We start from the raw sequence: 22,314 nt of genomic DNA on the forward strand, positions 1-22,314 counted from the left end.
AGATTGAATCAAAGACGTTTAAAAATGTTATACAAAATTACTTCATTTTCCTGGAGTCAGAGCAACAGGGAGGTCTCAGCCAAGGGAATCCTAACTTCCCATTGATGAAGAGCAGTGTGGCTCTGATCAGAAAAGAGAGGACCTCATCAAAAAAAGGAGGACCATTCATTGATTCTTTTGAGCTTCAACTTGAAGCAGAAGCCCAGTCTAGGGCCTTGTCAGGCTGAACTGGGTGGATCACATGGACCACAGTGCAGACTAACTCCTTGGACTAACTCGGACATCCTGGTACCTGACGCACCAGCAGAATTCACTGCATCTTTGAACTTCAATGAGTGACTTTCAGAGTTATGTGTTTGCTAGCAAATATAATTTAAGAATATATTAATTTGACTTCCAACCACATGCTGTGGTGGATGGACATCATTTGTGCCATATGCAATTGTCATATCCCAGGCATCAATGACACCCACATTGAGATCCTGGAAAATATCTTTTAGGGCAAGGTACTGGGTGTAACCATAGAAGTCACCCAGTCTTTCCACATCACTGCTCATCTCCCTGATGTTTTCTGTTTTGAGGACAACCATAGTGTCTGGGCTTCTCAGGAGAAGACGCTGAAGAGCTTTGTGGACATTGAGGGCCCTTCGGATGAAAAGGTCAATGGGGAAAGGTCTGAAATGCTGACCCAGAGAAATGACAATGACCGTGTTTTTCTCTCCTCCAGTTCTGTCAATTATCCGTGCAATGTACTCCATCTCTTTGACAGAGTAGGCCAATGACGTAATAAAGGGGTAACTGTGTTTTGTCCACTGGATTTTGATGTTTTCATCCAAGTCCACCACGAGTTGCTGTTGCAGTTTTCCGGTCTCATGCAGATCCACAGACCTCAGTGCTGAGAACCAACAGGCAATCCCAAAACAAAAGCAGAATCCAGTTACAGAGATCAACTAGCTACAAATATAGGAGAGAAGATCTGGTGTTTAGAGTCATATAAGCATATGGTATCTGATACCCAAACAACTCAAGGTGTTTTATGATAAGGAACAGCCCCATTCCAGAATCATTCAGGTTGAATTGTGCAGGGGATGGCTTGTCTCTGAACTCAGCTTTACTGGAAGATGATGCGATTAGTGTGTTCATGCTGTTCTTATAGGACATGTTACCTATGCCCTGCCCTTAAATGAGGATAGATAGGGAAGGTTATTAATTGATGTTATGTGCAAAAAGAGCCAAGCAAATCTCTGTAACGGCTCCAGGAATCTAAACCTGTATTCTCTGTTCTTCTTTTTTCCCTAAGAGTGGAATGGCATCAAGTGTCTCATCTACACTAGTGACAGTAATATGATGGCTCATTTGTGATGCCCTTCACAAAAGCATTTATCTAGACAGATGCAGACACTTGCCTCAGTGATATTCACACACACACACACACACACACACACACACACACACACACACACCCATTTATCATGTAGATAAGAAAGTCAAGACAGGGTGTCAAATTGTCCAAGATGACAGTTTGTGACTCAAAGGGCACTTATGATTCCCCTTCAACCTTTGAGAAAAATAATCTCTTGAATCAAGACACCTCTGAAAGGAAACACACTATAAATAGAAGACAATGTCCACTCTGTTCCAGATTGCCAATTAGTCCCTAATCAGAACAGCAAGGTGAGTTGTTCTATCCCTACAGCTTCTGAGAAATTATGTAGTCAGTGACCACAGCTGCCTTGTCCCATGTCTTAATGGGGAAGGGAGGGCTGGCTGAGAAGTCTAAGGCAGGAAGTGAGGCTGCAAGAGACACGCTGGAGAGTCTGTGGGGCGAGTGGTAGAACTAGGGTCTCCCTTGCTTCCAACTCACTCCAGTGCTCTTTTCCCAAGCACATTCTGGCTACAGAATCTAACCTTATACAGTATACAGTGATCTCGACCCACTATAACCTACATGCTGAGGGGGGAGGGTCATTCACACCTCAGATGCTGCATGACCTATGAAACTGCAACATCAGACCATGTGATGATAAAGTTTCACTAGAATCTCAATTTTCTAGCTGAGAGAGACAAAATTATGAGGGGCCATTTGTTTACTGGAAATCATGATTTAACATGTCCTCTCTGTTTCTTTCTGGGTACTGCCTATGTGTTAGTGTGCCTTGCAGTGTGATAAATACTTGCTGTCTGTTACCTTATTTCATTCAAAACAGATGTTAGACATAGTGAATATTCTTCTGGATCAGTGGTTCTCAACCTTCCTAATGCTATGACCCTTTAATAGAGTTCCTCAAGCTGTGGTGACCCCCAACCAAAAATCATTTTCATTGATAATTCGTAACTGTAATTTTGGTACTGTTATGAATCATAATGTAAATATCTGATATGCAGGTATTTTTTCTTGACCCCTGGAACAAGGTCTTTTGTCCCCAAAGGACTCATGATCAATAGCTTGAGAACCATGGTTCAAAGGAATTGATAGTATCATTTTTTAAGTAATCCTGGTGGTTCCTGATTAAGAACTATAGAACTACAATGGAGCAGAAATTTCCTGTACTCCTTTTTACCGCTAGAAATGAAAACGTAGTTTCCAAGAGAGACGTGAATAGCTTATATTGAGACATACTGTTGATACTGCTTTTGAAGTATTCCATCCACTGGCGGATTGTGGAATCACCCATCAGATGGATGAATTTTCCTCTCAGGCAGTCCTTCATTTTGATCGGAGCCAAACTACAGGAGGCTGGAGTCCAGGTGTTTTTCCAGACGTGCCCACTGGGGACTGCAGATGCCTTCCCAAGCTTACATCTCTCTTTTGCTGGAACAGCTTCTTCTGCCAAGAAATCAGCAAGATTGAGTCTTCTAAAACACTGTTCTATTCACCTGTGTTTAAGAGCCTTCCATCTTTCCCAAAGAACCCTCTAGATAGGCGTGTGGGTATTTGGTGACAATGAAAAGAAGCTTATTAAATTATTTTCATAATAGAATATTTATTTTCAGTAAAAGTTTCCTCTGATGTGAGTTTCCTAAGTGATACCTATTAATGTTTATATGAAAGTATATGGGGTTTTTCTTCTCAGAATAAAAATGATCTTCAACTAAAATTTAACTATTTGTTAGCCCTGCCATGAGAACAGCCTCATCAATTCTTATATAGGGTGAGAGCTCTTCAATGTGAGCGTGTTATTCGAAATGGCTCCTGAGCTTGTCACATGCTCTCATAGTGTCTAAAATGTCACCATGAACATATGAATGCTTTGAGATAAATGCAGGGTGAAGTTGGCTATAAATTGGCCAATTTGCATTGAGAGAGACCTGGAGGTCTAAGAAGGGCCAGATCTTCAACCTTAGTCTCTGGGTAATGAAGAGACCTGGGAAGGTATGGGTGTGTAGGTGGCATGCATGGTGTGGCAGCAGGTTTGGGGTCACATTTATTCATCACTCACAAAGGGTAAGCTAATATTTTAACAACTACTATGAAGGTACTGATATGTATGTGAGAAAAGAACTACCATTTCTCTCCCTCTTCCTCTCTAAGTCTGTCTTTGAGACAAGGTCTCATGTAGCCCAGGCTTGCTTTCAACTTGGTATGTAGGTGAGGATGGCCTTGAATACCTCACGATCCTGCCGACAATTCCAGATTTTAGAAATCATGGGTGTGGGTTTATGTGGTCCTGAGGGTCATGAATAGGACTTTGGGCTTCCTGGGTAAGCACGACACATCACTTCTGCAATCAGAAACATGTGTTTTCCTTCTATGATGAAAAATGTCTTAGCAATGAGCAAAATTTCCATGGTGAATGTGGAGAGACAAAAGATACAGTTGTCTTAAATCATTTTAGGTGGTATTTGAGAGCTGTTCAAAGGAGAGAGAGAGAGACAGAGAGAGAGAGAGAGAGAGAGAGAGAGAGAGAGAGAGAGAGAGAGAGAGAGAAAGAGAGAGAGAAGTGAATACACATATGAGGTTCTTTGAAAAAATTTCATACACCAAGAATGAAGCATGGTTGTAAATTGAATCCTAGATGGCACATTGGAGATGTCTAAGGTATAATTCTAGGGAGGCTGGGAAGATGGCAGGAGATGGTGGTGGTGGGGATGAAGAACTAGGTAAAGACTTGGGAGAGAGTTTTGTCAATTGCAGCTTGTTGTGTAGGATGGGCAGATGACTTTCTAACTGAGGAATCGATTGCTGAGATATGTGGGTACTAAAGCAAGCACAAAAGATCCTAGTGAATCCAAACATTCATTCGCCTACGGACTTTGTGCCTTGGCCCACCTTATGAGAACAGAGACAGTGACCAAGTCCAGCAGAGAGAGAAGGACCTTTAAATGGGTCCAGGGTTAAGCACTGCCCGCCAAGCACAGAACCACTTACTGTTGCATTTGGAGACACTAATCACATTGGATTTTCCCATAATCTCCACACCTATATTTGACCTTAAAGAGACAGATACAGAAATTAATCTGCAGTGGCCTCAACTCAAGCATAGTTCCAGAGCCCAGATTGGCCAATCCTTCTGCTACTTCTCAGTGATAATCTAATTTCCCTGCCTAGAATTTCAGGTCATTTAGTAAGTTTCCCTTTATTTGTTTCATAGTTCATAGGAGCTAGGGATCCAAAAGGTATGTATGCAATGCAGTGTATTGAGACACAGAAAAAATGATTAGAAGAAACACACACAGACACACACACACACAGACACACACACACACACACACACACACACACACACAGTTCTCTTTCCTTTTGTTCTTAGTCAACCTGCATTTTTTAGGTTCATTGATAAGTATTACTTATCACCAATGTCTGAGGACCCCTGGAGACTGAATACTGTCCCCAAATGAATTCACAGGTCCCCTCGCAAAGGACTCTTTTTACAGAGTCCCTGAATTACAGTGGTTAGAATACATTCCCTGCATCCTAGATTACCAATTTCTCCCCAGAAATGTGAAATAATAATAATTTACCTTTCAAAGAGGCTCCTCTCTTGCTGACTAAGATAGGAAACTTTTACGTTCTTCGAATGCATGTGGGTAAGAGCTGCACAGGGTACATTTGGAGGCTTCACACAGTAGAACGCTTCTTGATCCTGGGCATCCAGATATTGGCACAGCTCGACACTTGAGTTTAGAACCAAGGCACACTCAGTGTGGACCTGAGAGGTTCCATTTACAAACCGGCCAGTGAAGATGATTCTATCATAGCCCTGTTTCCTTGCTCTCCAGAGAGCTGACACCCCTTCACTGGGATGGATGAGCAGGACAGACAGGGCCACCGGGCCCTCCCAGAACAGAGTGAAGCTGATCAGGTAGGTGCCATTGTTGAAGTCTGTCACCTTTCCAGAAGCTCCTGCCTTCAGGGCTGGGGAGGACATCCTGGCCCTCAGGAAGTCTCCACCATACTCCTTCCTGTGTCCCAGGTGGTCCCTGGCTTCCAACAGCACATCCAGCTTGTCCCCCACGCAGTGTGTGTCTCGAGGGTTGAGGATGGTGGCTGTGCTGTGTGTGGCACTGGTGGTGGTGTTGAGGTGGGTAAAAGGCCTGGGAGGGATCTGTTGGTCTAGTTTCTCTAGGACCTCCCTGACTCTCAGCTCTGTCCCTTTTGGAGAAACCGGTAGGTTCAGAGGCACTGTAGGGCATGAGGATGTTGTGACCAAATTCCAGCGACTCAAGGGCACAGGCAACTTGAACTGAACCCATATCTGAATGGGTAAGAAATAGAATAGAGAACAAAGAAAAAGTTACTATTTAATGTAGAATGTAAAAAGTTTTGGTAGGTTAACCAACTTTTGTCTTTTATAGAACACTGAGAGGTGTAGAATTCACATTACATTAAGATTTTGTGGTCACATATGTTTCACACAGAGATGTCTTTATTTAAACTGTCAATATAACTCTGGTTTTCAATGACTTATTTTGTAAACACATTCAACCTCCAATAGCCCTTGCTGGGATCTTCTTCAAAATGGTGGTGATATGGGGGTGGAGAGAGGGCTGAGCAGTTAAGAGTGCTTGCTGTTCCAAAGAGAACCTGAGTTCAACTGCCATTGGCTAACAACCACCTGTATCTCCAGCTCCAGGTGATGTGACACCATCTTCTGGCCTCTAGGTACTGCACTCACATAAGTGTAAATCAGTTTTTTTTTTTATCAACTATCATGTCATAATTATGTTCCTTGAATGGTTATTGTGAGTATTATGGAATAATATGGTGTGCTGACTAATCTTATGTCAACTTGACACAAGCTACAGTTATCAGAGAGGAGGGAGCCTCGATTGAGAAAATGACCCATAAGATTGGGCTATACATAAGTCTGTAGGGCATTTTCTTCATTAGTGATTGATGTGCAAGGGCTCACCTCATTGTGGGTGGAGCTACCTCTGGGCTAGTGGTCCTGTGTGCTATAAAAAGTAAGCTGAGCAAGCCATGAGGAACAAGCCAGTATGAGGCACCCCTCCATGGCTTCTTAATCAGTTCCTGAGTCCAGGTTCCTGCCCTGTTTGAGTACCTATCCTGACTTCCTTCAATGATGGACTATGATGTAGAAATATAAGACAAATGAACACTTTCCTCCTCAAGTTGCTTTCGGTCATAGTGTTTCATCACATCAATAGAAATACTAACTGGGACACATGGGAAACTTCAGAAAGACATTGGTCTCATGGCAAGTGGGCCTGTCTCTATGATTTGAAAAGGTATTTAAAAGTATCCTAGCATTTCCAAGGAAGTAATAATAAGATGGATCATTGCTATCACTCACTAATTAGACTTTTCAGTAAATGCAAAGTAGCTTGCGTGAACCCAATTCTTGTGTAGATAATAATAATAAACTGTGAACAAGAATATGTTTAATAGATAGCTCTCTAAAAGCAGTGAAAGCTGAATCAGGACAACTGCAAATTTGAGAGTGAGCTTGAGCTCTACAGCAAAAGAAGGGCTAACCTATGCTACAGAGTGAATCCATATATCACAAAAACAAAAAAAAAGTTCTGCAAACAAATAAAAGCAACTAACCACTACCACCAACTAAAGCCCCACTCCATAGCAGAGAAGCAACCAATGAAATAGAGAAAACAAACAACAAAGCCAACACTAACAAAATAAAATGTAAGCCTTAAACGCTGCAATGAGGTAAAAGTTTGAATATATATTTAGACTGCCTGGTACTGGAGGAGGGAAATGTTTCCCACTCGTAATTATCCACAGTTTTCAGAAGGCAGGTCCATTTTAGTACATAGAAATGAATGTATTCTGTCCTACAGAAGTTTCCTTAAGGCCGGTGCAAACACAGGCTGTGGACCTTGTCAAACAATGGCTGCACTTATCCACAAGCAGCACAGAGCAGTGTCTGTGTAAGCATACACGTGAATGGCTGCCTATAAAGCTTGCCCTTCCTCTGGCTTCCCCATCTCTGAGAAGTACCCTTTGTCCTGGGTCCCAGCTTATACATGAAAGGTTTGGGATGTTCCTCACTTGTTGCCCTGTTTAACAATTGTCAGTAATGCTGGTTTGTGAAAGCTGCTTGATAAGCCATATTGAGCACATCGAACTTTGTTCCAGTTGGTAGGTCTTTGCAACTTACATTTTCCTAGATACACAGCATCAAGTAAAACAGAAAAAGAGACTAGTTCCTTACCTTCCATGGGTTTCTGAAAACTGTGAACGAGACCCAGAAGATAACTATGAACAGCAGCACCCACAGTGACTTAAGACTGGTCATTGTTTTCATGGTTTGAATTGTCCTAGGACAGAATCACAGAAACTCATCATGGAATGAAACAGAAAGGAAATCACACACAGGTGTGGTACACTCATGGCTCCTGATTCCTTTGCTCTCAGTTAAGTTATTCTCAGGTGACATCTTGGCCCTCCTGTTTGTTCCTGCTGTCCCCCAGCCTCTGTCATCCCATTAGCTATCAGTTTGGAGCCCACCAGCAGCTAAGATACCATGAACCTGAAGTGGGCAGGACAGTCACATCTAGGTGGATCCTCCAGGTTATACCACCTCCCAGATTCTCTTTTCTCTCCTCGAAACCACAAAGAGCAGACCAAATACTTCACCAATAATGATACCAAGAACTGTGACAACATCTAATAGAAGATGGTCTACCAGTCTTCACGGAGTCTCTTTATCATCAGTTTTTCGGCCACCTCTCAACCTTAAAACGAATTACTTTAAAACTCTTACCTATTACTTAAAAAAAAAAAGCCCTTGAATCTTTAACTCGTTTTCCCCTCCACTTATATGAACAATTAGTCTTTGATCTGAAATCTGATTCATCTTTTTCAGCTTAGATTAGCTGGGCGGGGTTACTGCTCAACAGTACAGAATGTAGGAAAAGACAAGTCATTTCGTTTGGACACCACCCTCATTTCTAAGACCTGGGTGAGCTTGTTGGGGAGGCTCCTTCTGTGGCCGGTAGGGTGCTACCACTGCATGGCCTTCCTGCACCATAGCACATCACAGAGGCAAGCTGCAGGGCATAGGATAGAGGCTACTTTTCAGTGGGATTCACACCCTTCACCCGAAGGGGAAATCTAGATGGCAAAACCCCAGTGACCAAGTCAAGCAGAGGCTGAAATGAGGGGCAGAATTTAGATATTCAGAATTTCTAAGAAGCCTTGTCCTCGGAGGAATGACTGGAACTCTTCTGCCTCCAAGGGGTTTTAGTTATATGATTATGAAATAAGTGCCGGCTTCTTTTCTTGATGAAAATCTGGGTAATGAGGAATCACTTGGGTGCAGGTGTTAGTTATAGGCATGCTATTTTACAATAGGGAAGAATGCATGGTTTAAAGTACAGTGTTTCTCCATAAGAGTTCTTACTTCTCAAGAGATCTTGCTTGATTCACATGTGGAAATGAGTCTGTAGCATGAATCTCCAAAGTTCTTATTAATAAAAACAAACCCAGAGCCAGGTATTTGGGTGAACACTGAATGACCAGCGAGATACAACCAGCCACAGTTACTTCACCTTGCCAATTCCTCAGCTGATCCTGTTTCTTCAGACTGGAAGCCTCTGAGTCCTCATCTAGAATGAATCTCAGCTAAAATGTTTGTTGCTCAAAAGCCTAAAAGCTTAACCAGCTCTAGGTCCTGGTCCTCACCTCTTATATACCTTTTTTGCTTTCTGCCATCACTTCCTGGTATTAATGGCATGTGTCACCAGACTTGATTGTTTCCAGTGTGGCTTTGAACTCACAGAGATCCAGATGGATCTCTGCCTCTGGAATGCTAGGATTAACGGCGTGTGTGCCACCATTTTCTAGCCTCTGTATCTATGGCTGTTCTGTTCTCTGACCCCAGATAAGTTTATTAGGGTGCACAATACTTTGGGGAACAAAATATCACCACATGAATCTTCTTGTGTGCAAATTATTACCGCTGTCCTTCAAAGATCCCTGAAGGGGTGTTTCTGTTCTTGTTTAGGTGGCTGTTCTTGGATGATTGGACCAAAGATTTAGACCAGCAGGAAGAAGAAAAGCAGGCCGGACTGCCCAGGTAGCTCTGGCTGGTGCAGAGTATAAACACTAATGGATTAGTTTTAACCAGCCTGGGCTGGGCTGGGCTGCTAATGCCTGAAACCTGTCTTATTTGCAACTGAGCCAACACTTTCTTGGAAAGTACTGAGGATGGGTTATTGTGTAACTGCCTTTGAGAAGTCAGGGTGCAGCCTGACCCCTATCTTCATTTCAAGGAAATGTCCTCTGTTGACATTTATTCTAGAAAGACCTCTATCCCAGGCACGAATTAAGAAAGTGTTCTAGTTTCATACTATTGTTAGGACCATGTAGGCCTCAAACTCAGAGATCTTTTTGCCTCTGCCTCTGAGTGTTGGGATTAAAGGCCATCACTGCTCAGTTGGGTTTTTCCTGTAAGGGATGGAATGGACAGAAGACTGGAGAGGAGATGCTTTCCAGCCTGGTGTCCTTTGCATTATCTGTGTGGCCAGAGATTTTTCTGGCTTTGAAAATGAATGACACTTGTTTAGGGTTTATTGCTGTGAGAAACACCATGACCATGCATCCTTTTTTTTTTCTTTTAAGTTTTTTGAGACAGGGTTTCTCTGGCTGTCCTAAAACGTGCTTTGTATACCAGGGTGGCCTCAAACTCACAGAGATCTACTACCTCTTCCTCCTGAGTGCTGAGTATGTCAGCACTTCCAGGCTCAAGGCAGGCCCATGGAAACTATTGCAAAGGCAGACATTTAATTGAGGGCTGGCTTACAGATTCAGAGGTTTAGTCCATTATCATGGCAGGGAGCATGGTGGCATGCAGGCAGACCTGGTGCTAGAGAAGGAACCACTAGATCTTGATATGTGGGTAACAGGAAGTAGACTGTCTCATTGGGAGTAGCTTGAGCATAAGAGACCTCAAAGCCCACCTCCACAGTGACACACTTCCTCTAACAAGGTTACACCTACTCGCACAAAGGCACATCTCCTAATGGTGCCACTCCCTCTGGGGGTCATCTTCTTTCAAACCACCATGTTTCATTCTCTGACCCCCAATAGCTTAAAGCCATGTCATAATGTGTAATGCACTCAGTACAACTTCAAAAGTCCCCATAGTCTAGAACAGTCTCAAACTTAATTAAAAGTATAAAGTTCAAATTCTCTTCTGAGATTCATGCAATCTCTTAACTGTGATCCCCTGTACAATCAAAACCCAAAAGCAGACCGCATGCTTCCAACATATAGTGGCACAGTGTATATATTACTGTTCCAAAACATAGGAAATGGAGCATAGTGAGGAAATACTGGACCAAAGCAAGTCCAAAAATCATCTAGGAAAATTCCAAACATTGTATCTCCATGTCTCATGTCAAAATGATCTTCAGAGCTCCAGTTCAGTTCAGCTTGGTTGACTGTAACACACTTGGTTCTCTTGGGCTAGATCCACTCCCTGTTCACAGCTTTCCTTGGTGAGTATCCCATGACTCTGGTATCTTTAACTTGGAGTCTCCAAGGCAATCCATGCTTCAGCTTCACAGTTTCACTAATTGCCCTCTCTAGGTCTTCATGCACGACAGCCCTGACACATGCCTGGCCCCGGTGGCTTTCTTTAGTTGTTCCTTGTCTCTAAAGCCAGAACCATGTGGCCAAAGCTGCCTAGTTCTGCTGCTTCCTGGGGTTGGAATATGGCCCCCTCATTCAGTTACATCATTACCAGCTTCCTGTTCCCCATCTTCACTGCCTAAACTTGGCTGTCCTGAAACTGGATCTGTAGACCAGGTTTCCTCAAACTAAGAGATCCACCAGCCTCTGCCTTCCCAGTGCTGGGAATAAAGGCATGCACCACCACACCTACCTGGATCTAAGCTTTTCTTTAATTTATTTTCACAAGTTGGAGACGTAGCTGGGTGGGATCTTGCCCTGAGGTCACCACACCCTTTATTCCATTTCTTAATCTGTTTTATCTTCTTGAGTGCAGGATTTCACTCCATTCCACTTTCTAGTGCTTCTTTTCTCATCAAATATTTTTCTTTGCTCAGCTTGCTCTTTTTCATTATATATCTTCATTAGAGTTAACACTAGTAACTACACAACAGAGTCTATACTAGGCTGTTTTGAGATTTCCTCTGCCAAGGCAATTAATCCAAAACTCTTTACATTAGCTTCAAGCAACCTTTTTAGACAAAGGCAAAAAGCATCTACACTCTTCACCCAAAATATCACAAGAATGATCTTTAGGCAACATACTAAAACACTTCTCCTCTGAAACCCTATGAGCCAGCCTCAGACTGTTCTAATTACCCTTAGCTCCACTGTCCTCCATGCTCCTACTAGTCTGTCCCATTAAGCAGTGCTTAAAGCATGCCACTGCATTCTTAACACAAAGTACCAAAGTCCAAATTCCTCCAAACAAAAACATGGTCAGGCCTACCACAGCAATACCCCACTACTGGTATCTCCTGTCTTAGCAAGGGTTTCTATTGTTGTGAGGGGACATTTATGACCATGGTGACTCTTATAAAAGCCAATATTTACTTGAGGTGGTGGCTTACAGTTTCAGAGGTTTAGTCCATTTTCATCATGGCAGGGAGCATGGCAGCATGTAGGAACACATAGTGCTGGTGAAGGAGCTGCTACACCTCCATATGCAGGTAACAGGAAGTAGACTACCTCACTGGTAGTAGCTAGCTTGAACATAGACGACCTCAAAACCCAACCCCACAATGTCACACTTCCTCCAATAAGGTCACATCTACTCCCACAAAGCCATAGTTCCTAAGTGTGCCACTCCCCCTGGTAGTCATTTTCTTTCAAACCACCACAACCCTCTTCTAAGACATAGTGCTACCTTTTAGAAAAGGCTTTAGAATAATCTAGAGGTGTGAGTAAAACAGAGAAAACCTCTATGGCAAAGTAGTCCTGACTCCAAACATTACAGATGGACAAGGAATTAAAGACTTTGGTACGTTGAGGGCAATCACAGTAATTGTAAACTTTAAACCCAGCTCAATTGTTGTATAAATTAACAAAGCTCCCCACAGTAAGGACCTAGCATAGGAAGCACATGTCTACTCAAAGCATAATTTTTTGGTTTAGGAAAAGAGCTGACAAAAAATTACCCTTCAGAAGTGAGCTTGTTGGGAGAGAGAGCCTCATAACCATGGAGCCTTGAGGTGGGTGAGCAATTGGAAAGAAAGGAGACAGGGTTCCAAAGGCAGAGAGAGGGTTCTCTTCAAATTCCTGAGAGGATTGTTGGTGTGATGGTTCAGGAAGTAAAAGCACCTGTTACCGACACTGCCAACCTGAGTTCAATCCCCAGGTTGAAGGAGAGAACCAATTCCTAAAAGTCACCCTTTGACCTCTACACATCCACTATAGCAAGAATTACACGTGGGTACACACACATACAGAGACAAACAGACAGACACACACACACACATACACACACAAATGTAATAAAAAATGAAAATAAAAACTGGAGAAGAGCCCTATGAAGAGGGGCAGCTGAAAATAAGATCAGGGGTGATCAGTACTACCGGATGGCATGGCAAGTGGCCAGAAGGAAGGAGGAAGGAATGAAGGAAGCAGAAACAGAGAGAACAAGGATATTCAATGATCACAATTTAGTAATCTACTCAAATCTGTACTATTGTGTGCTGTACTATTGTGGTCTGTATGTCAAATGCTCTGATTGGTCAATAAATAAAACACTGATTGGCCATTGGCCAGGCAGGAATTATAGGAGGGACTAACAGAGAGGAGAAAGGAGGGAACAAGAAGACAGAAGGAGTCACTGCCAGCTGCAGCCATGACAAGCAGCATGTGAAGATGCTGGTGAGCCATGAGCCACGTGGCAAGTTATAGATTTATGGAAATGGATTAATTTAAGGTATAAGAACAGTTAACAAGAAGCCTGCCATGGCCATACAGTTTGTAAATAATATAAGCGTCTGTGTGTTTATTTTATAAGTGGGCTGTCAGACTGCCGGGGCTTGGTGAGACCTGGAGAGAAGCTCTCCAGCTACAATTGTGCACAGAATGCGCCAATTTCAACCCAAAATGAAGCATGTCGAAAGGCAGAGGACAAAGTGACATATTCCTATGTTTTGGGACAAATCATTGTCCCATATATGGCATTGATATGGGAATTTTCTCACAGAATTTTTTTTAAAAAAATCACTATTATCATATGGCAAAGTCCATAACAAGTAAAATAGACTGGTGGGATATGGTGACACACACTTTTAATTCAGGCACTTTGGAGGCTGAGTCAAGTGGACCTATGTGAGTTTGTGTCCATCCTGGTCTATGTAGCAAGTTCCAGGATAGCTAGGGCTACACAGAGAAACTCTATCTCAAAAAAAAATTGCAGAAAGGTGAACAGCATTCCAACTATTGAAAAATGAAAGACAAAGAGACATTTTCCAAAGACAACCAGAGAAGAAGATCACATTAGCTGTAATAAGAATTATGGCTGACTGCCAGGAACCAAGCAACAAGACAAAATACCTTCCTGCCCCACCCCTGTGTGTGTGTGTGTGTGTGTGTGTGTGTGTGTGTGTGTGTGTGTGTGTGTGTGTGTGTTGCGTACACACGCACATACAGGAGCTCTCATGCCACTATATATGTGGAGGACAGAAGACAATTATTTAAAAATAATTTACTTATTTTGATCTCAATTGCATTGGTGTTTCTCCTGCATGTATGTCTGTGTGAGGGTGTCAGATCCCCTAGAACTGGACCTATACACAGATGTGAGCTGCCATGTAGGTGCTGGAAATTGAACCTGGGTCCCTGGAAGAACAGCCAGTGCTCTTAAACCCTGAGCCACCTCCCCAGCCCCAGAAGACAATCTGAAGGAGAATCGGTTCTTTCCTTCTAATGTGGGTTCCAGGTTCAGGGCATCAGGCTCAGAGACAAATGCCTTGACCTCCTAAGCCATCTTTGTAGAGCTTAGTTCCTAAAATAAATGTACACTTAAATATTTGCCTGGAAGTGAAGGAGCTTATAGAATTATACTCCATTTACATTGAATTATCTCAAATGTCGTTGTCAGGTATATAAATTTTAAAATCATTATTTATATAAGTTATTATTTTGTAGAATGCTTATTCATTTAGCTTCTTATTTTTCATTCTTTCTTACATTTCTGTTATATCATTTAGGGATATTTTTTCTTCTACTTAACATCTACCTATAATATTCTGTAATTTTAAATTTTCTGGTGGAAGATTCTCAAAATTAAATTTCTCTCTTATTTTTAATATTGAGGACTATTATGCTGAGTATAATTCTGCGTTGTCAAGTGTTTGACATATTTAAAGTGCATTGGTTCTTTCAAAGTGTTACTTCTTTTTCCTTTTATTGCCTTGATTACTCTATTCTTGTCTGTTTTTCTATAATCTAGATGTCTCTGGTCTCCACCATCTAGGTAGCTCTCTGATGCTTCAGTCTGATTGAAAATAAAATTATTCAGTGTCTTTTTCATTTGTCCCTATAAGGAAGTTATAAATTAGTTTAAGAATGTTGAAAAATATAAATCCTACATGTGTAGATATATACGATACACACATAGGTATATGTGTTTATTTGTGTATATATGTACGTTCAGTATATGTATTTAATTTTTAATTTTATGTGTTTAAGTGTTGTTCCTGCATGTATGTTTATATACCATTTGCATTCCTGGTGCCTAAGGAGATATCAGATTGCTTATGACTGGAATTATAGATGGTGGGGAGCCACCATGTAGATGCTGGGAATTGAACCCTAGGACTTTGAAAAAATTGGAAGAGCAACAAGAACTCTTAGTCAGTCAATCACTATATATATATTTATATATATAATTTGTTGAGAATTTCATAGTGCACATAATGTATTTTTATTATAGTCACTTTCAACTAAAAATTCTAACTCCTTCCAGATCCACCCCCATTTCTCTTCCAACTTTCTGTCCTGTTTTTAATTTTTTTTGTGACCTAATGAGTCTAGCTAATACCACCCATAAACTCAAGGGTGTAGGAGCACCCACCAGAGCGCCTTAGACCTACCAGGGGCCACACACTTAAAGAAAACCATCTCTCCTTACCACAAAACCCACTGGTTGTCACCAGCTCCCCAGCTAGTGATATGGGCTAGTGAGACCTCCCTGTGGCCAGCTGATGCTGACTGGCTACATAATTTGATATATATTTTTCTTTTAAAATAAATTCTTGTGGCCGGGCGGTGGTGGCGCACGCCTTTAATCCCAGCACTCGGGAGGCAGAAGCAGGCGGATCTCTGTGAGTTCGAGGCCAGCCTGGGCTACCAAGTGAGTCCCAGGAAAGGCGCAAAGCTACACAGAGAAACCCTGTCTCGAAAAACCAAAAAAAAAAAAAAAAAAAAAAAAAAAAAAAAAAAAATTCTTGTGTCTGATATACAAAAATTCTAGTGATTTGCTTTTATAGGATTTCCCAGCAGCACACATTCAAATCAGATGTTTGTAAGGAATTTATTGGATAGTCTACCTGCCTACCCTTCATTGTTAGTTTAAATTTGCACCAAATATAGATGAACATCTGGTGACTAATATTCAGTGTTTGCTCTTTCAGTAAATTCTATTTGATCAAAGAAGTTCTTTCCTAAAAACATAGATTGTGGTATTCTAATTGTACTGAAATGCGATTTTCATTGTATGTTAATAAATAAAGTTGCCTGGGGGTCAGAGCTATTAGAGCCATATCAAGAGTGTGGCGGTGGTGGCACACACTTTTAATCCCAGCACTTGGTAGAAGAGCTAGGTAGATCTCTGTGTGTTCAGGGATACAGCCAGCATTGGAGACATATACCTTTAAGACCTAGGGGGCTGTACATGCAGACAGTGACGAGGCAGTCACGTGTTTGGGTTTACAACCAATGAGAAGGCAGAACAAAAGACTATGAAAAGACTTACACACAGGAAATAGCTCTCTTTCAGGAAGCTAGGAGTATGCAGGAGGAATGGTAAGATTCTACCTCTGAGCTCTGACCTCTCGGCTTTCTCTTTGACATTGGTTCTGTGTTTCCTATTTAATAAGATGGTTGGATACATCTACAATAGATTGTAGTTTTTAACACTGTTAGAAGTTGAGCTAACTTGAAAGGCCTTTTCTGATTGATCAGAGTAGTTATGTAATTTTTTAAAATGCATTTTCAGGTGTGATGGAATACATTAAATATATTTTCTAAAGTCAAAACATATAACCATGGCTGAATGAAACTCAACCAGGTCAATAACATAAGTCACAATTTCAATAAGACCCTATTGTTGGTATAAATTAATGAGAGTATAAATTAGTGCAGTCATGTTTAGAAGCAGTATGGCGCTGTCTTGTTTGTTTGCTGTTTTAAACTGTATCTACTTAGACCTTAGGTCCAGGGAATTCAATGTGTATAGATCACAAAAGACCTCTTACTGGGGCTTATAAAAAAATTCCTGATAAAATTTTATTTCAGTAGACTATGTAATTCTGTATGTGAATAACATGGCCATTAATTTGTATTACTAGTTATAAAATCCTTAAGAAAATCTCCAGGAAGATGGCATCTGGCATTCAGAAGCAATCCCCACCACCACCAGGCTCTCGTTCAAGGGGAAGAGCTAAGTGGGGGAAGTAACAGCGTGGTAAATCTTCCCCACCGTTCTTCCTGTATAGTAAACACCTTCACAAAGCAAATGTACAAAGACAAATTTTAAATAGATGCCGCTGTTTTTCTGACTTAAGAAGACAACCTTTTATGGAATGGCACCAGGCCAACAGGACAACCCCCTCCCTTTAGGAAGCTTTCCAGACTAATTCTCGACCACACTGAGCTTTCTCACATCCTGTGATCCCAAGGCATATTCACATCTATCTACCCCATCAGGATACTATCACAGGAGAAAAACCAAGCTAGGCAGTTTGATCAGCTACAAAAACATATTACTGATATTTGCTGTGGGGCTTTTCCCTGGGTAGATGTGACAAGCATCTGCTCATGCCAGATACTGCACAGAGAGCAGTCAAAGGCACAGTCCCTCCCCAGTCTATCTAAGTGAACCCATGATTCTACAGGGTTACTTACAGGAAGGAGCATGGTGACCCAAAGCAGCCCTGTCACCAGTATCCCACCGCAGCATGGGTGAGAACTGCTTCAACTGCACCTGGAGCTCTCTGACCCGACCTGCAGGCAGCTCCTCTGGGCCATCAGTTGTTTACTGCTTTTACAACTTTTGGGAGGAGTCTTGCAATCTTGCAGCTTTCTGAGCTTCTAGAACATTTTTAGATTCTGGTCCTGAGTCATCGGAACTCCCTTCTAGGAAGGCAGGTTTTAATTTGAAGGAAATAGTTACATGACCCTTTGTAGCAGAACCAACCGAATATTGTCCAAAAAGAAATAGTAAAAATAAAGGATGCAGAGGAAACAGCCTTTCTTTTGATTTGTATTGAGTACAAATAAAACTCTTCCAGACTCACCTTGCTCCTTTTCATCTATCTGTAACAGCCTTTTCTTTTTCCACTGGATGCTCTAGTGTTCTGGTTGACTGGAAAGACCGGTGTGATATGTCCTCCTTCTTGGATCTATTTTAACTTTCAAAATTAATGTAGTTAACAATGGGAGCTTTGTACTTATTAAACGTGGCAAAACTTTATTGACTGACAAAGAAAGAAGAGCAAGGGAGGGGGGAAAGGGAGAAGAGGAGGAAGAGAGAGAGGAGATAGGCCGAGGGAGGGAGGGAGGGAGAAGGGTACAGAGAGGGAGGGAGAGACCATAGCGCAAGTCAAGACAGCAGAGCAGAGGAAAGAAAGACTGGAAGGACATGAGTCCCTATTTCCCTTCTCAGCATTGAGTTCCTCTTTATTATTAAGGTTTTTTTTCATTAAAACACCAAAATGGGGGAGGCGGGCTAGAGATCAGCCTTGATTTGATGACAGACCCTAACAACTAGCAGCTGTTTTGATGTCTGTTGACAGAAGCAAGGGACTTAATATCTACCCCAAAGGGACCCTTGAATGCCTTAGGTCTGGTAGGACAGTAGGAAGGGTTACCAAATGGGAGTCACTTAATACATATAAAAACTCACACCCCCAAAACAGGGTGGGAGTCTCCTAGCCCTGGAGACTTTCCTCTCCCTGGGGAGCGGGACGGTCTGCAATGCTTGCCATGAAGTTTGCTTTTGTTTATTCTGAGCTCTTTTAATTCTTCAGTCTATGGACAGAAAGGAGCCACATGCTAGCTAGCATCAGTTGTCACCAAGCAGCAGCAAGCTGTCACCTCAGCAGTGAAGCCTATAGGGTTCTTGGTCTCCATTCTGATAGTCTAGGGAGGGTCTAACTCACTCCCAGCCCCCACAGGGACACAGGGAAGGTGTGAGTTGAAGGAGAATTTCAACAGAAAATTCTATCCTGTTCATCGTTCAAAGGACTGCTAGAAGAATCTGATCCAGGTAATGTGTCTTTGAGGAAGGGGTAGGGAGAAAAATTCCATGGCCAGTGCAGTCTTGAGCATCACAGGGCCCTAGAAAGGAGGGGAATGGTAGACAGAGAAACAAGACTGTGGGTTCACGTCAAGAATGAATACTTCTGACGACATGGCTCAGAGGTTAAGAAAACTGACTGCTCTTCCAGAGGTCCTGAGTTCAATTCCCTACAACCACATGATGGCTCATAACCATCTGTAGTGAGATCCGGTGCCCCCTTCTTGCCTGCAGACATACATACAGGCAGAACACTGTATACATAATAAATAAATAAATCTTAAAAAAAATAGCCAGGCAGTGGTCGCACATGCCTTTAAGCCTTTAATCCCAGCACTCAGGAGGCAGAGCCAGGTTAATCTTTGTGAGTTCGAGTCCAGCTTGGTCTACAAAGTGAGATCTAGGACAGGCTCCAAACCTACACTGAGAAACCCTGTCTCAAACTCTCCCTTCCCCCCCAAAAAAGAATGAATACTTTTATTTTTCCCTTCGCTGTTTATATATTTCTGTTAGCTACCTGAGAGAGCCTTGCCAGCAGAGTTTGAGTGAACAGTGCCTTTAACCCCCTTCTCTGATTTTTTTCCTTCTGCACTTTGCTGGCTTTGTTTTGTCCCAAGGGTATTCCTCCCAGACTTTATCTAGTGTTATTAGATTTGTTCAGCAGTCACCAGGCCCTATCTGGATCAGAGTTTGTGCTTGAGTGATGAACTGCTTGAATAATAAACATCTGGACTCTTAAGGAGTAAATACAGAAGAAAGAGGGGGAGTGAAATAACAATAAAGACCTCTGAGCAAGTCATAAGAAATCATGCTATTAAGTGTCTAAATAAAACCCTTTAATGCACATCATTTTGTATGTAAATATGCATATATAATTTAGATTGTTTTCTCATTTGGGCTGACAATGCTCCCTCCGAGATACAAAGACTACATAACAAAACCCCCTATAGTAGGAGCCCTCTTTTGAGTTGTTGGTCAGGGCTGTCCAAAAGACTCCCAAAGCATACAGCCTATTGCCAGTGCACTTGGTTACTCCCCGGAGTAGAAGGTAAGTCCCTACTGCTGGGGACACCATGCAGTTCAGAACCAGGACCCAGAGGCCCCTGAGCTAGAACTGACCTTCTTGAGAACTAGCTTTTATAGTACCAGAGAGGCTTTGCAACCTTCCAAAAGAGGGAAGCCACCAATAGTCCTACCCCATTGATGTCTATGAACCACAACAACAACCAGTGTGGTACAATAACCCTAAGGGTAGAGTAGAGGCACACATACCTTGTCAGTAACCAACAGCTCTCCATCTGGACTGAAAACTCACTCAACAAGAGGGAAACCATGCCTGATACTAGACACTAGCTGATTTCTCAGTGCTGGTGAAGTCAAGGATCTTGGAGGACAACCGATAAACACAACTTTACTAAACCAGCAGAATCCCTAACAACGATCTAAACATTTGTCCTTCTACCAACAGATAATGATAGTCTTCACTCCTCATCAAGGAAACTTCTCTTTTCAAGAGATGGAGAAGATTAGAGAAAACCACAAGCAATTAAAATGCAGAGTTGTAGAGGCCAATCTCGGGGGGATACATCTAAGACACAGCTCCCCCTAACTAAGGCTCAGGGAACACTCTAGAAGAGGAGAATATATAGAAAGATTGTGAGAGCCAGGATCAGGGAGTCTGCTCTGAGATTGTGTCTCCTGCTAATGTCAAAAGCCACACTCATAAATCTTACCAATATAACTGTGAACTGAACAAGGAAGATACCCTTGGACATGCCACAGTGGATGGGGAAAAGCCCATGAGGCCTCAACTCTACAGAAAGAATTACAGGACACTGGGAAATGCTGGGAGTAAGTATTTTGACTTCAAAATTTGAATCTGGGTTGGAGAGATGGATCAGAGGTTAAGAGCACCAACTGCTCTTCCAGAGGTCCTGAATTCAATTCCCAGGAACCACATGGTCGATCTGTAATGAGATCTGGTGCCCTCTTCTGTATACATAATAAATAAATAGATAAATAAATAAATAAATAAATAAAATCTTTAAAAAAATTTGAATCTAAGGATATGTTTCTTTGGAAAGGAGACTCTCTTTTTGTTTCCACAGGAAGCAAGAGGTTATGGATTTGTTCTAGATTAAGATATAACAGGATTGACAAGCCAAGACCCCCTGAAAGTTCTCCAGTGACACCATGGCCCAGATCATCTAACATCCAAAATCAACTTTAAGGCAACTGGCTCAGAGAATACAGCCTCACAGACTACTCCAGTCAGGGCTTGACCATAATCCTAGAAATTTTGTTTGTGTCCTCATAAGATTACAAGCACCCTCTATCAGCAGGAAGTAGCCTAAAAACCTATGCCCACATTCCCAAAAAATGGATTATGGATGCTTATTTTTGTTTAGGTTGTTGGCTACAAATTGTTCTTTCTCATAGTCACTGTCTTTGTAAAAGAAGAAAGGAGGATATGATATAAAAATATAGGATATAGAGATGATAGTATAAAAAGGATAGATTATTGGACCCATTTTTAAAGTGCAACAACTTGTTTTATATGTTTTACATTGCTGTGGATTTTAGCTTACTGGTAAAAATTTAAGTTAATTTCTTTAAACTATATGTATTGTTTTTACCCTTGTTTACAGTATTATGTTTATGGAACTAATTTAAATTGTAATGGATAATTGAGACATACAGATCAATAAGTAGTCATCTACGATAATCAAACTTATTGTTATGTTAGTTAAGTTTTTTAGGTATACACAGATATATTTCAATTAGGTAGATAATTTTCAAACACTTCAAAGACCTACAGAATATGGCATTTAAAATGTTTTAAAAACTTAGACTTTCTGGACAGTGAGACAAGTCTGCTCCGGGGAGCCCCAAATTCCTTCAAGGAAGTGATGTACATCAAAGATACTCCATATGGAGTTTATCTTCATCTTGGCAAAAATAGCCTGTTCTTGCCTGAACTGCTTGACAAAATGCTGTATTGACTGTACATGCAGGACCCATAGGAAGGTCACCACTGAACATTGCAAGGTGAGATGGTCCTTCAGGTTCCTGCTTTGCAGAAGAAACTGCCAGACATTCTACAGGACACAGAAAAGTGACTGGGCTGAAGATGGATGCCCCAACATTGCAGAGGACCTTTGGATGACTGTCCAGGCAGACAACTGTCTCTGTCATTCCAGGGTTTGGATGTTGCTTACGATACTCTTCATGTTTACTTAGATAATATTGTATTTTTCTGAGGCCTTTGTAGTTGAAGACTAGATAGCTATAGTTTTCCTTAGTTATGATAAAATATAAGTTAGATATGAAACCTTAGACTCACAAATATAGGATAGATACCTTCTTTAATTTTGCCAAATACAAATAG

The 22,314-nt window shown here is 41.7% G+C and overlaps 1 protein-coding gene across 1 annotated transcript; it reads right to left on the bottom strand.

The window, feature by feature from the left end:
* Window positions 1-353: 353 nt before the first annotated feature.
* On the bottom strand, window positions 354-18,027 carry LOC114690224 (NXPE family member 4-like). The gene is made up of 6 exons (XM_028864834.2): window positions 17,926-18,027; window positions 7,632-7,737; window positions 4,963-5,696; window positions 4,370-4,431; window positions 2,621-2,827; window positions 354-895 (listed from the first exon to the last, which is right to left on the bottom strand). Exons 2-6 carry the CDS (start codon window positions 7,722-7,724, stop codon window positions 360-362), a joined length of 1,632 nt encoding a protein of 543 aa, XP_028720667.2. The 5' UTR covers window positions 7,725-7,737; window positions 17,926-18,027; the 3' UTR covers window positions 354-359.
* Window positions 18,028-22,314: the final 4,287 nt, after the last annotated feature.

The sequence above is a fragment of the Peromyscus leucopus genome, chromosome 7 (genome assembly GCF_004664715.2).
Source record: "Peromyscus leucopus breed LL Stock chromosome 7, UCI_PerLeu_2.1, whole genome shotgun sequence".
NCBI lineage: Eukaryota > Metazoa > Chordata > Mammalia > Rodentia > Cricetidae > Peromyscus > Peromyscus leucopus.

Excerpts from the sequence above, each read along its gene's own strand:
- LOC114690224 (XM_028864834.2), bottom strand. The coding sequence starts at position 7,724 with ATGAAAACAATGACCAGTCTTAAGTCACTGTGGGTGCTGCTGTTCATA. Across the intron at positions 5,697-7,631 it reads TTTTCAGAAACCCATGGAAG|ATATGGGTTCAGTTCAAGTT; the intron begins GTAAGGAACTAG and ends TTACCCATTCAG. Across the intron at positions 896-2,620 it reads CTTCAAAAGCAGTATCAACA|CACTGAGGTCTGTGGATCTG; the intron begins GTATGTCTCAAT and ends GTTGGTTCTCAG.